Source organism: Stomoxys calcitrans, chromosome 3, assembly GCF_963082655.1.
Source record: "Stomoxys calcitrans chromosome 3, idStoCalc2.1, whole genome shotgun sequence".
NCBI classification, from domain to species: domain Eukaryota; kingdom Metazoa; phylum Arthropoda; class Insecta; order Diptera; family Muscidae; genus Stomoxys; species Stomoxys calcitrans.
Window position 1 is genome coordinate 179,982,106 of NC_081554.1, and position 14,971 is coordinate 179,997,076.

At 40.9% G+C, this 14,971-nt stretch overlaps 1 protein-coding gene across 1 annotated transcript; it reads left to right on the forward strand.

Annotated features, from left to right (window-relative positions):
• Positions 1–5,227: 5,227 nt before the first annotated feature.
• On the forward strand, positions 5,228–7,458 carry LOC106083186 (cyclin-K). The gene is made up of 2 exons (XM_013246065.2): positions 5,228–6,005; positions 6,074–7,458. Exons 1-2 carry the CDS (start codon positions 5,652–5,654, stop codon positions 7,178–7,180), a joined length of 1,461 nt encoding a protein of 486 aa, XP_013101519.1. The 5' UTR covers positions 5,228–5,651; the 3' UTR covers positions 7,181–7,458.
• Positions 7,459–14,971: the final 7,513 nt, after the last annotated feature.

The following is a 14,971-nucleotide window of genomic DNA, read 5'->3' on the forward strand; positions in this document are numbered from 1 at the left end:
AAATGCGCTCTTGGCGCTTGTCAGTTACACTCGAATAATATTCTCGTATAACATAATTCTGAGAGATTCATATGGGCGAGCGAGTGTATGTGTGTATACAGTAAGTAGCCCAGTTGGCAAAATTGTCATGCATAGGACAGATGATGGGTTTCACATATAAATGAAAGCTTCATCTAAATCTGAACCGATTTCGACCAATCGTCCTCGAGAAACGAGTTGTGAAAATCGGGCGAAATATTTACATATTTGGGAGTTATATCTATATCTGAATCAATTTCTGTGAAATTAATCGGCCAGCAAATGGCAACATAATTGCAAATTACTCAAAATCGGACGAAAATATAAATAGGAGCTATATCTAAATCTGAACCGATTTCGACCTAGCTCTTTAGATATTGAGTTGGGTGTAGAGTAAAGCATTGTGCAACATTTTGGGAAGATTGGTTAAAAAATGTGCTTGAAGTGAAAATCGTACGATATATATATGTAGCTATATCTAAATCTGAACCGATTTCCATGAAAATTTCGTTCCTTCAAATTTCGAGTGAATCAGTTAACAAGTGACCACATTATTACAATATAAATCAAAATCTATTTATATCTATATTTGAGGCGATTTCGACCAAACCAAATATATGTATGTGTATGTATATATATAGTCTGCTATAGCCACGTATAAACCAATTTCCCAAGATGACATCTTGAGCCTCTGGAACCGCAACTATTATTCGATTTAACTACGTACGTAGTGTTCTATTACGACTTCAAATAACCATGTCATGTACGGTTAAAATCTGTCTATAACCTGATATAGCTCCCATTAGGAGCTATATCTAAGTCTGAACCGATATGGTCCTTTTCCAATACGGGACGACCTACATCGATCCCGGCACGGGATGCCTGTGAGCACCACATAGGCCGGAACATTAAAGTTCGATCTGTGTGGTGTTCATTGCTATCACGAGAAGCTTAGCTGCGAGCTACCGGGAGCGTCCACAGGTTGCGGATAGTGGAATGCTCCATACCGAGTAGCTGCAACAGCAGTTGCGGACAATCAGCTGTATCGAGGGGAGAGTCTCAGTGAGAGGTTGGGCGGCTCCAACTCTTGCACAAATACTGAGTACCTCGATATGACAAGTAAAAGCTCGATATGACAAGGCGAGTTCTTGGAGCCTTTAAATAACCAATGGCCACCCTGCTTCCGCGGCGACCGGTCCTTTGGACCGGAACGAGCTTGCTAAATTACAGAAGCTTGACGAGAATCGCCACCTCCACATGAATATGTGGCTACAACAACAACAACCTACATCGACAAGAAGTATCTGTTCAAATTTCAAAGGGGTAGCTTTACGCGTATGATCGCTACGTGATTTCCACAGACAGACGGGATCACAAATCAATATTTCAAAGTAGTACAAACCCCCATTCTATGGTGGTGGGTATAAAAAAAAAATAATATTATATTAAAAGAAAACAAGTAAAAAGGCACTTAGGTTCATCACCTCGGATATAAATGCAAATTTGTCCATGAAGGGGGGCATACGCCTATTTTCGAATCCTGGTGATAACATCAGAACAAAATTTTCAGCGGTGGTTATTCCCTCCTAATGCTGGCGACATTTGTGAAGAACTATGCCCGCCCCGGTAGCCGAGTTGGTAGCGTGCTTGGATTACCAGTAAAGGGATTGTGGGTTCGATTCCCGCCAAAAGTGTTGGTCTGTCGCTACTGTGGTATCACAATGGAATTAAACTTGTCTAAGTGAGTCTGTAAAGGACTGCCACTCTTACCAAGCCCAATCTATGCCAGCCTAGGTAAAAGAAAAAAGATTCTGAACGAAATGTCAGCAAAATCGGGTAATAAATATATCTTTAAAGATCGAAAGTTCTATAAAAAGCAAAAAGGTGTCCGGTGTCACTGTTACAAATTTCAACGAAAGCGGATCAAAAATGCTCCTTTTATGGGCTGAAGAAGCCAAATCGAGAGATCGGTCTATATAGGAGCTATAACAAGATATAGTCCGATATAGCATACCTTCAAACTTAAACTACATACATAGGAAGCCGTTTGTAGGCTCAAATTCTCTGTTTACTCGGATTTGAACGTTCGTTATTGATATCATCCACTTTGTCCTATGTTCCATCTTGAAATGCCTTTGAACGTACAAGTAGGGCTGTCGACGAAAATTATGGTTATTGTCAATCTGTCCTTCGCGGGTATTTTCCAGGAATTGACACATTGTAAAAATCTTGTCTATGGTGAATTTACCAGATCTAAAGCTGCATTGATGAGCCTAATCATTTCATTGACTCCTGCTACCTTGTTTTTCTTTAGCCAGGTAAATCCTACGTGGACCGCACTCTGTCTAGGTGATTTAAATTCTAAACCATCAACAAGATATCCTCGTCGACGCCACTATCCAACGCAAAAGCTGAAAAATTATTGTTTCTATATTTGCAGGTTACCTGCCGATGCAAAATTTAAAATGCCAATACATCTGCTATCTATTTGTGCTTTGACTTCATAATCCAATTTTTTTATAATTTTTTAGTTATTGTATTCCCTTGCTTTAATGTCTGTTTATTAACAGCTTCGTCGAAGAATATTTATTTTTTTTTTAACTTTTTGTATTTTATTTACTATCAAATGCTGACCATTTGGCCAACTGGCATTGTATTTGTTTCATTTTTTTATCTCTTTTTTATTCTGACCTTCTTCTTCCGCTACCCATCGCGCAAAATACATGATATGAGACAAACACATGCCGACAGACAACACACAAAACAAGAGCAACGTTCATGTCCGGCATTATTTGTTGATAAAAGCATGAAATACACATTTGAAAATTAGCAGAAACACAGAGAGAGAGAAAGAGTTGGCTCAGGCAAACACAGAGAGTAGAGCAGAGCATTTGTTAAAAGAAAGTAAGGAGCCCATTTAAGTCTTTGCTCCCCTCACATAATCTCTCAAAAGTAAACAATTTTTTATACACTGGACAATTAAACAGTTTGGGCAATTTTGAAAATTGTTCAACACACATCGGAAAAATTAAATGTTGATGAAATTTTCTGTCGAAATCAAATTACAATCAAATTCTTCAGAGAAAAAAAATTTATAAAAATAAAAAGAGATATGTTTCGAACAAATTTTTTAAAAAATCAAATTTTGATTAATTTTTAAGATTGGACCCGATTTTCTATGAAAATCAAAAAGTTTTTTAAAAAAAAAGTTTTCGAAATGGAAAAAAATATAGGAACCGAATTCATAATTGGTGTTTTTCTATGAGGTGTAAGCGATATGGAGCGCTTTCTCCATTCATCGTTCCGTGCAGTAGACCTATCATACCTTCACTTAAAGCTAGTGAACCGTACTCGTGACGGGCAGCAGTTTAGAAGTCCAGCTAATTGGTAGTTGTACCCAATGTTAAAAATCTCACAACAGTCGATTTTGGCTGCTCCACGTATTGCGAAGCCACTGTGGGGTAACAGAATGGGTATGACCCATTTTTCTAGGAGTTCCCCTAGATGACGTTTACAGCCATACCTTAATTTTTTTTGCTGTCAAACCACTTCCCCATAAAACTATCCATTGTCCAACCATCTGACTTCATAGCTCTGGACCCCATAGCACTTATCAAACAGCAGAATATTATTAGCAATCGCTGCTGTGAACTACTTCCTCATTGATTTACGCCTAGCTGAGGGACCATTTCGTAACATAATTAAAACAAGAGTGTAACTGCACAAATAAGCTGGGTGAGATTCGTCGGACTAATCATAATGACCTAAAAAGAGAGGACCCCTATCTAGCCATACTTCTCGACCTCCCATCTGGGTCCTTATTGGGCCTATCGACTTCACCACAGGTGGGAGTGTCGACTCTTGATTATCCAAACAAAGTACACTCCTTGCACCGGCAAGGAGTGCATCTTCACAAATGAAAAGGGTTTGCGCTTCGCATGATTTGTGGGTTTTGACATTACAGAGAGAGAAACTAGACTCATCGTGACCTTCAGATCCTCATCTGATAAGGTCAGACTCTCCATCATATCCGCTGAATGACTGTCCTGACTGGACCGCATGGTCATCCACTGGATTCAGTACAGTTTTTCAAGGCCTTTGAGAACAGGTTTGGGCTCTTACTCGCATATCGTGAGGTCAAGAAGAACCTAACTTTCTTTATCAAGAGAGGAAGGACTGTTGACGGGATAGCGATTAGACATTCGCATACTGAGCCCACATTAGCGGTATACTCAGCACTGAGTGATTTCTCCTCATTGGCTCTGCTTTTCGAGTTCTTTTTTTTCAATACATTTCATATTTGATTTCACGAGTAAAGTGATTCAAAGTAAAAATTGTCAAAACGCCAAAAATTACCTAAAATCTTTACGTCTGGCAGCCCAGTTTACAACTCTTAAATGCTTTGTTGGTATCCTATTTGGCACACTGATAATTTTTTATGCTTTACCCCTTTACACTGCTTTTAAATTCAGATTTATTGGCTCGATCATCTGTCTTCCCTTTATAAAATCAGCTGACGAGAGCCTAAAATCCGGATTTAATGGGCAGTGTAAACGGGGTTTAAGTTCTCTCTACTTGAGCAATCCTTGGTTGATGATCGGACTATGGGCTCTACGCATCGCTACATAATGGGTAGGTGCCCCCTGGAGTGTGAGAGCCGAGTGTGAGTAGTAGTATTTTTTTATTTTCAATTCAATATTACTAGCCCTTGCAGACTTGACTGTTACCCAAGGCGGATTCAAGAAGGTGGTTTCACGCGAACAGCTGTTTACAGCCGGCCAGGTTTGACGGTATTAAGATGTCAGATTTTTGTTCGCATTCTCTTTGTTGTCATCTTTTTTCTTGCATATTCTTTGCTCATGTACACACATGTATACACACGCGCACACAAAATTCTTTGTGTGTGTTGTCAAAACCTCGATCAGCGTGATGACAAGATGGCAAAATGCACCATATGATTTGTGGTTGTTGTACAAATGAGATCAACTTTAATTGTTTCGCAATGGCTATTAACTTTGCCTCCTGCCATATCATTCGAATGTAACAGAATTTTTTTTACTCCTTGATTTTTTATATCCTTTGACACATGACCTTATAAAAGTAATATGACCCACCGAAAAGCTTAAACGCAACTCTGGCCGGCGAACATATGTTGCTTCTTCTTGCAATTGCCATCAAATGACATTCATTCACAATAGTGGGCATTTGACAATTCATGTCGTGCTTGTCTTGCATTTCACCAACAAGATTTTATAGAATTTCCTTTTAAGTTTCTATTTTAACAAAAAAAAACGACATTGAATTAAATTTATAAACATTAAATAAAGGACTATTGAAGGCCTTATAAAATAATCAAGAATATATCTAAGCGGAGAAGTGAAAGCCATACTTTATCGAGAGTGACAGATTTTCAGTGTTTGTGAGCAACCACCCTGCACGTACTCCCCCCTCCCAAGACATAAACTTGTAAGAGTGATTGCTTGTGTGCTCTTCTTGTACAATTCCTAACCCTTGGCCACGGCTGCAGTGAGTGTAAACAAATTCCAAACATCGCCGGGCGCCAAAATATTACAAAAGTGGAAGGTGGCGTACGAGGCACATAGGATTGCGGCAGCGTGAAAGTTCCCCAAAACATGCCCTGTTGGTACTATGACAAGAATGAGCTGCGTGACACACCTTCGGTACGAGATGGCATTCCTTTGGAAGCAGAGCGACGTTATCGCAAAGAAGGTGCCCGTTTCATCATGACTTGTGGCACACAAATGGGCTTGGGTCACAACACCATGGCCACGGGCGTGGTGTATTTTCATCGTTTCTATATGTTTCAGTCGTTCAAACAGTTTCCACGCTATGTGACGGCATGTTGTTGCCTATTGCTGGCCGGTAAAGTGGAGGAGACACCAAAGAAATGCCGAGATATCATACTGATAGCACGTCAATTGCTGACAGAGAATCATTTCTATTCATTTGGCAAGGAACCCAAAGAGGTATGTGATAGTGTTATCATTGGTTTTTTCTTTTGTACTAATTTGGTTGTTGTTTTTGTTGCTATTAGGAGGTCATAACCTTAGAGCGCATATTGTTGCAAACCATAAAATTTGACCTGCAAGTCGAACACCCCTACACATTTCTACTCCGCTATGCCAAATGCTTTAAGGGCGATCAACAGAAACTCCAAAAGATGGTACAAATGGCCTGGAACTTTGTCAATGACTCGCTGAGTACAGTGGTGTGTCTGCAATGGGAGCCGGAAATAATTGCGGTGGCCCTCATCTATCTGGCCAGTAAACTGAGCAAATTTACCGTCACCGATTGGATTGGCCGTCAGCCTCAACACACACGCTGGTGGGACATGTTTGTCTCTGATGTTACCATGGATATCTTGGAGGATATTTGCCATCAGGTGCTGGATTTGTATCAAAGCAATTCCAAGGAATCCACAGAGAATAATAGTCCACCTCAAAAACCACCAAGTAGAGCCGATAGCCCTACGCCCATGAAATCAGTGTTGCCCTCAACGAATCACTCAGGTTCGCCGGCTGGCAAAACAAAGCCAATGGCGGCGGCAAACTCATCTTCCTCCTCCACCTCCTCGTTGACTAGTGTAAGTGAGGCAACAAACAATACGCAAAATATAAAACCCATACCGACCATTGCCTCTAGTATACCTACTGTACCTCCCGCAACCATCGATCACCCAACAACACATGCTGTGCCCTCGTCGTCCAGTTATCATCATCCTCCGCATCATCACATTGCCGCCGCCCCCTCCCATCATCATTCTATGTACACTGCCATGCCTCCCATGGCCGGGCCATGGCCAATGCCTCCTCCGGCGGCCGGTGGCTATCCTCATGCTCCGGTGCCAAATATATCTGGTCCCAATGCAGGCGGAGGTGTTATACCTCCTCCTTTGCCACCGCCACCACAGCCCATGGTACCTTATTGTGCACCTTCTTCCTATGGGCCACCCTCCCACTTTGCCAGTGTACCTCCGCCAATACCGCCCGGCAGCACAGGGCCCGTGGGTGTGGGTGGAGCCCCACCACCACCTCCAGGTGTAGAAAGTCATCTGCCGCCACCCAGTAGGGGAGGCGGCGGTGGCTATTACCAGCCACCACCTCCAGGGAATTATGTCGGTGGTGGTCGACAACGCTATTGAGTTACCACACTATACGAACGACGATGTAAGAGGTATGAGAAATTTGTTGTAATTATTTTTTTTTTCTATTAAAATGTAATTTTTTTGTAAGAAAAATAGCAAAGACAAATTTATTTCTAATATAAGAATTAATAACGGAAAAATCGCAAGGAAAAAAAAATTTAATATCAATACTAATTTAAGGGAATTTAGTTTTTTATATATATAAAGCAAGTTATTTAAACCAATGTAATAAAGGAACATTAATATTTTTTCAAAAATATTCAATCATGAAAGGAGATGGTTTGCGAATTTGGTGTTTTCTTCATTGTGTTTCATTGAGGAGGAATGGCAAAAAAATTTCCAATTGGTGGAAAAAAGAGGAAAACTAGCCTGCAATAAGAAACAGTGTTGGAAGTTTTTCCATATCAAAATGTGCTTCCCTATTCAAGTTGTAGCTGAATTATAAAAGACCTCCTGTTTATGATTGACTCCGAATGGCGAGCTGCAAAGTGACACACCATAGAGAATCTCGAAGTGGGCGAAAAACACAAAATGTTGTCAGCTCTTAGTGACTTGTACTCGATGTCCTAGAAAGATAAAACGAAAGCACACTGTTGGTAAATTTGAAAATTGGTATTAGACAGCACTAATTGGGGTCCCTCATAGAGAAACAAATTTTCTTTCTATTTTTTATCAATGGTACCATGGCCTTTTCTTTGTTTTTATAACTTCCACCAAAGGATGGGGGTATACTCGTTTCGTCATTCCGTTTGTTACATATTGAAATATTGATCTGTGACCCAACAATGTAAAAATATATATATTCTTGACCTTCTTGACCGTCTTGACCTTTTAAGTCGATTTAGACTTGTACGTCCGTTAGTCAAAAGCACGATAAATTTCAAAAAAGCTAGGCGCTTGAAATTCTGGAAAAATACTTCCTCAAGGTCGATTGGGACTGTAAATGGACCAAATCGGTCCATGTTTTGATATAGCTGCGATATAAACCGATCTCGGATCTTGACTTATTGAGCCTCTAGAGTGCGCAATTTTTATCTAATTTGGCTGAAATTTTGCAAAAGATGTTTTGTTTTGAGTTCTAACCACTGTGTCAAGAATGGTCTAAATCGGTTGATAACCTGATATAGCTGCCATATGAACTGATATCGGATCTTGATTTCTTGAGCCCTTAGTGGTCGCATTTCTTGTCCAATTTGGCTGAAATTTTGCATAAAATGTTCTGTTTTGATTTCTAACAATTGTGCCAAGAATGGCCTAAATCGGTTCATAACCTGATAAAGCTGTCATATTAACCGATCTCGTATCTTGACTTCTGGTGACTTTATTGGTCGCATTTCTTAGCCAATTTGTCTAAAATTTTGGAAGAGATATTTTGTTTCGACTTCTAAATAATGTGCCAAGAATTGTCCAAATCGGTTCATAACCTGATGTTGTTGTTGTAACCACATTTTCATGTGGAGGTGTCGATCCTCGTCAAGCTCCTGTAGGTGAGCAAGCTCGTTCCGGTCCAAAGGACCGATCGCCGCGGGAACAAGGTGGCCATTGGTTATTTAAAGGCGCCAATAACTGGCCTTGTCGCATCGAGCATCGTAGGCACTCAGTATTGGTGCAAGAGCCGGTGCCACTCGATCTCACACTAAAATTCTCCGCTCGATACCGCTGATTGTCCGCGACTGCAGTTACATCTACTCCGGATGGACCAATCCACTATCCGCAAACTGTGGACCCGCCCGGTAGTTCGCAGCAAAGCTTCTCGTGACCGCAATGAAGACCACACAGATCGGACCTCAATGGTGCTCACTTTTCCGTGACGAGACATAACCTGATATAGCTGCCATATAAACCGATCTCGGATCTTGACTTCTTGAGCTTCTTGAAGTCGAAATTATTATCTGATTTGGCTGTTATTTTGCTTGAGATTTTTTTGTTTTGAGTTCTAACAATTGTGCCAAGAATGGTCTAAATCGGTTCATAACCTGCAATAGCTGCTATATAAACCGATCTCGTAACTTGACTTTCTTGAGCCCCTAACGGTCGCATTTCGTATCCGATTTGGTTGAAATTTTGCATGAGGTGGTTTGTTTTGACTTTCAACAATTGAGCCACGAATGATCTTATTCGGTTCATAATCTGATATAGCTGCCATTTAAACCGATCTTAGAACTTGACTTCTTGAGCCTCTAGAGGTCCCATTTCTTTACCGATTTGGACGAAATTTGCCTGCGGTGTTTTGTTTCGACTTCTGGCAACTGTGCCAAGAATGGTATAAATCAGTTCATAACCTGATATAGTTACCATATAAACCGATCTCGGATTTGACTTCTTGAGCCCTTAGTGATCGCATTCCTTATCCAATTTGGCTGAAATTTTGCATGAGGTGTTTTGTATTGACTTCTAACAACTGTATCTGGAATGATCCAATCCGGTTCATAATCCGATATAGCTGCCATATAAACCGATCTCGGATTTTGATTTTTTGACCCTCTAGAGGTCGCATTTCTTATCCGATTTGGCTGAAATTTTGCATGCGATTGTTGTTGTAAAAGTTTATTGTGTTCTAGCTTTCGTCTGCTTGATTCTGTTGAGTATCCAGATACAGGAACTGTGCGACTAAGATGGGTTGCGTCCAGAGGGATCTGGGTCTGAGTCGAGTGGGTCTGGTGTTTAGCTGCCAGACCAGACCCAGATCCCTCTGGACGCTCCCCATCTTAGTCGCACAGGTCCTGGATCTGGATACTCAACAGACGTGTGGACTCTGGTCACAATCGGGACATACATCCTGCACGTCGGCATCAATCCTTGCTCTGTAGAATTAGCATGCGGCGTTTTGTTTTGACTTCTAACAACTGTGTCAAGAATCATCCAAATGGGCCCATAATCTGAACTAGCTGCCATATAAACCGATCTTCAAATTGGTCTTCTTTAGCCTCTAACAGGCGCATTTACCTTCCGATTTAGCTGGAATTTTGCATGTTAATTTTTGCCATGGATTGCAACAGCCGTTCCAAGTGTGGTCTTTGTAATTTTAAGTTAATAACCTGATATAGCACCCATGTAAACCGATCGCCCGATTTGATTTCTTGACCGTCTAGGGGAAGCAATTATTTTGCTGAAATTTCGAACCTGGTATTTCTTTATGTTTTTTAATAACCATGACAAGTATGGCTCATCTGTATCTGTAGACGTATCTTCAATATAATTGAAAAAGTTATTCAAAGAACGTGTCAAGTGCGAGCTATGGTGGTGGTATACCACCATAGCTCGCTTATTTATAATTGACTTAATTAGAATATAACAGCCCTTCAAGCTGCTTTCAGTTATGTTTTCTATTCTACAGCTCGAATTTTTCTTTTTATTTCCTTCTACTTTTAAAATGAATGTCCCATGTAGAGGTAAATTTTTTCTTTTTATACCCCCCGCCGAAGGATGGGGGAATATTCATTTTGTCATTCTGTTTGCAACACATCGAAATATCGATTTCCGACCCTATAAAGTGTATATTCTTGATCAACGTAAAAATCAATGATGATCTAGCCATGCTGCCGATTTTGCTGAAATTTGGGACTGTGAGTTGTGTTAGGCCAATCGACATCCTTCCTCAACTTGGCCCAGATCGGTTCAAATTTGGATAAATATAAAGTGTATATCTTGATCAACGTAAAAATCAATGATGATCTAGCCATGCTGCCGATTTTGCTGAAATTTGGGACTGTGAGTTGTGTTAGGCCAATCGACATCCTTCCTCAATTTGGCCCAGATCGGTTCAAATTTGGATATAGCCGCCATATAGACAGATCTCTCGATTTAAGGTTTTGGGCCCATAAAAGGCGCATTTATTGTCCCATGTCGCCGAAATTTGGGACTGTGAGATGTGTTAGGCTCTTCAATATTCTTCTTTAACTTGGCACAGATCGGTCCATATTTGGATATAGCTGCCATATAGACCCATCTCTCGATATGAGGTTTTGGGTCCATAAAAGGCGCATATTTTGTCCGATTTCGCCGAAATTGTGGATCTTGGTGACGTGATTCACTCACCATGTGGGTACGGGGGGTAATCGTAGACTAGTGGCACGTGTGGATGTTCGCGGACTCAGCGGCTCTTATACCGGAAGGCAAAGGCGAGATGCTGGCTATGTGGATCTCGATGACGTTATTCACTCACGGCGTACCCACGGTGGTATTTCAGGAGGGTTGTCGTGAACTATTGGTACTAGTAGGTGTTTGGGGGCTCAGCGACTCTCATGTCGGAAGGACAAAGACAGGGTGCTGTCTATGATTCACTGACAGCGTGGGTCGGCACGGTTTCCGTAGACTTTTGACACGATGGATTTATTCGCGGGCTCAGTGACTCTTATGGCTGAAGGACAAAGGCGAAGTGCTGACTACGTTTGTCTTGGGGACGTGCCTCAGCGGCTCCTATGTCTAGTGTACACCGGGCAAAACGCTGGCGGCTATGTTACTTTTAAGGCTCTGACACTCAGACACAGCACACTAAAGTTTTTCAGTCCACTTACCTGCATACTGCCTCTATTGCGCTTTACACTTGACTTTCCCTTTCCAAGCTGGACTTGCCCTTTTTATACTCTTCGGGATAACGACAACTTGTTAACACAATTAGCTTCTGTTGCTAAGGCCAGTGTTTCTTTGTACACGTCGAATAATGCTGAAACTCAATCTAGTTGTTGTTGTAGCCACATTTTCATGTGGAGGTGGCGATCCTCGTCAAGCTCCTGTGTGAGCAAGCGCCAATAACTCGCCTTGTCCTATCGAGCTGCATAGGCACACAGTTTTAGAAGGTTGAGAATACAATATCCATTTTTTTCATGCAGTCTTCAAAATGACATTGGGTAAATAGCGACCCCCCATTACACTAATCAAGTCGATTTTGGTCCACTTTTTGCAGCATATTAATCAGTATGTTGACAATGGAGTCGCAAATGTTGTTCTTGAGGTGTGCTATGGTTAGTGGTCAATCGACATAGACCAATGATTTTAAATAACCCCATGAAAATAAATCGTACGGACTCAAATTTGCAGAGCGTGCCGGAAGGCACGTTGCGAAGAAGAAGCCCGCTGCTCCCTAGACCAGAGCATGATGGCAACTGACTGGAGAGAGAAAAAAAATTGGGATTCCCCTCTCCAGATGCGCCCCATTTCGATCCCCTAACCCCCCAACTCATCGCTCGAGACTTTAACAAATAAGTTTTTCTGGAGCACCCTGTATTTATTGAGCTTCTAGAGAGCGCAATTCCTAAGCGATTTGGCCACGTTTTCTATGACATTCAAGAGATATGACAAGTATGGTCCTAATCGGTTCAAAACATGTTATAGCTCCCATGTAAACCGATCTCCCAATTACGCTTCTTAAGCCTCTAAGGGACGCAGTTCTTTTCTAATTTGGAAATTTCGCACAACGACTTCTCCTATGACCTTAAACATTTGTGCCAAATGTGGTCTGAATCGATTCATAAATTGACAAAGCTCCCATATAAACCGATCTCTCAATTGTACTTCTAGGTCAATTGGCCGAAATTTTGCACACTAACATCCACTATGGTCTCCTTTCCACGTATGGCGCGAATCGGTTCATAACCTGATACAGCTCAAAAGGCATAGAAATTCTTGTATATAGAGACACCGGACAAAAAACATAACAAATTCGATCCACGGTGGAGGGTGTATAAGATACGGCCCGCGCTCCACATGGAACTTATTCATTTTGTGAAATATCCATTTCCGTCACTACCAAGTTTATAATTTTTGATCGTCGTAAAAATCTAAGACGATCTAGCCATGTCTGTCCGTCTGTTGAAATCGCGCTACAGTCTGTAAATTACAGATATTGAACAGAAACTTTGCACAAATTCCTTTTTTGGCCAATAGACAGGTTAAGTTCGAAGAAGGGCTTTATATAGCCCCATTTGGATATAGCTCTCATATAGACCGATCTAAGACCCATGAATATTAGGCCCATTAATGCCGCATTTACTATCCGATTTCGATTAAATTTGGAATAATGAGTTGGGTTGGGCTCCTCGACCTCCCTGTTCGATACGCCACAGATTTGGATATAGCTGCCAAATAAACCGATATGCCGATCTAAGGTCTTGGGCCCATAATAGGCATATTTTTTGTCCGATTTCGCTAAAATTTGGTACATTTATACTGATTTCCTGATTTATGCCAATAAAAGGTAAATTTATTAACCCATTTTGTTGAAACTAAGCACAATGAATAGTGTAGGCCCCTTTGACATTCGGAACGAGTTTGGTCAAGGTCGGTCTATATATCGGTATACGTACAACCGCCAATCCCATGGCAGGCGGTTGTATGTATCGGATTGGCCCGATGGAAACTTTCATCGGCAAGGGCTGCAGCCTCACTGTACAACACACTGCTACAATAACCTCTTTTTGAGGTTAGGATTTTCATGCATTAGTATTTGACAGATCACGTGGGATTTCAGACATGGTGTCAAAGAGAAAGATGCTCAGTATGCTTTGACATTTCATCATGAATAGACTTACTAACGAGCAACGCTTGCAAATCATTGAATTTTATTACCAAAATCAGTGTTCGGTTCGAAATGTGTTCATTCACCGTAACGTTGCGTCCAACAGCATCTTTGAAAAAATACGGTCCAATGATTCCACCAGCGTACAAACCACACCAAACAGTGCATTTTTCGGGATGCATGGGCAGTTCTTGAACGGCTTCTGGTTGCTCTTCACTCCAAATGCGGCAATTTTGCTTATTTACGTAGCCATTCAACCAGAAATGAGCCTCATCGCTGAACAAAATTTGTCAAAATTTGAACACATTTCGAACCGAACACTGATTTTGGTAATAAAATTCAATGATTTGCAAGCGTTGCTCGTTAGTAAGTCTATTCATGATGAAATGTCAAAGCATACTGAGCATCTTTCTCTTTGACACCATGTCTGAAATCCCACGTGATCTGTCAAATACTAATGCATGAAAATCCTAACCTCAAAAAAATCACCCTTTACTTTGAGTTGCGTTAGGCCACTCGACATCCCAATTCAATTATTATTTTATTAACATTCTTTGCAATTTTTGCATTCCAGAACGTTTAATCAACCGGTTCTCTTGAAACCGGAGTGAGGTTGAATAACCATATCGATTTGTCCTTAAATAATTAACCCTATTTTGTGTGGGGTACCGCAGTGGCCGCCTATGGCGCTGAACAACTGGTCTCAAATCCTACACTGAAAAAATTGGCCGGAAATTTAAAATTCCTTTCCTTATTTGTAGGATTTTAGCAATAACAAGTAAAAGCGCGCATAGTTCGGCAGGGCCGAATCTTGGGAACACACCACCACGGATTCTGGTATAAATTTATACAAAATAAATGTAGTTGAAGGGCTTAATTTTATTTTATTCTACATACTTCTAGGAATCGAACAAGAATGATCTAGAGATCGGTTTACATGGAAGCTATATCAGGTTATGGCCGTACTTGATATAGATGTCGGAAATCATAACGGAACTCTAAATGCAAAATTTCAGCCAATTCGGACAAATATTATGGCTTGTAATGGCTCAAGAAGTCATATCGGTTTATGTGAGAGCTATATCAGGTTATAGACCGATTTGGACCTTACAGTCTTAGCAGTACTCATTGACATGCTCAAAGTTGTGGGGATACATTTTTTCTTTTTATTTCTTTCTACTTTTTAACTCGATGTTAGTTGTTCCTCCTTTGTTCTGTGGCCTTCGCTTTGTTTTTCTCTCACAATATTTATGATGTCTTACCATTTGAGC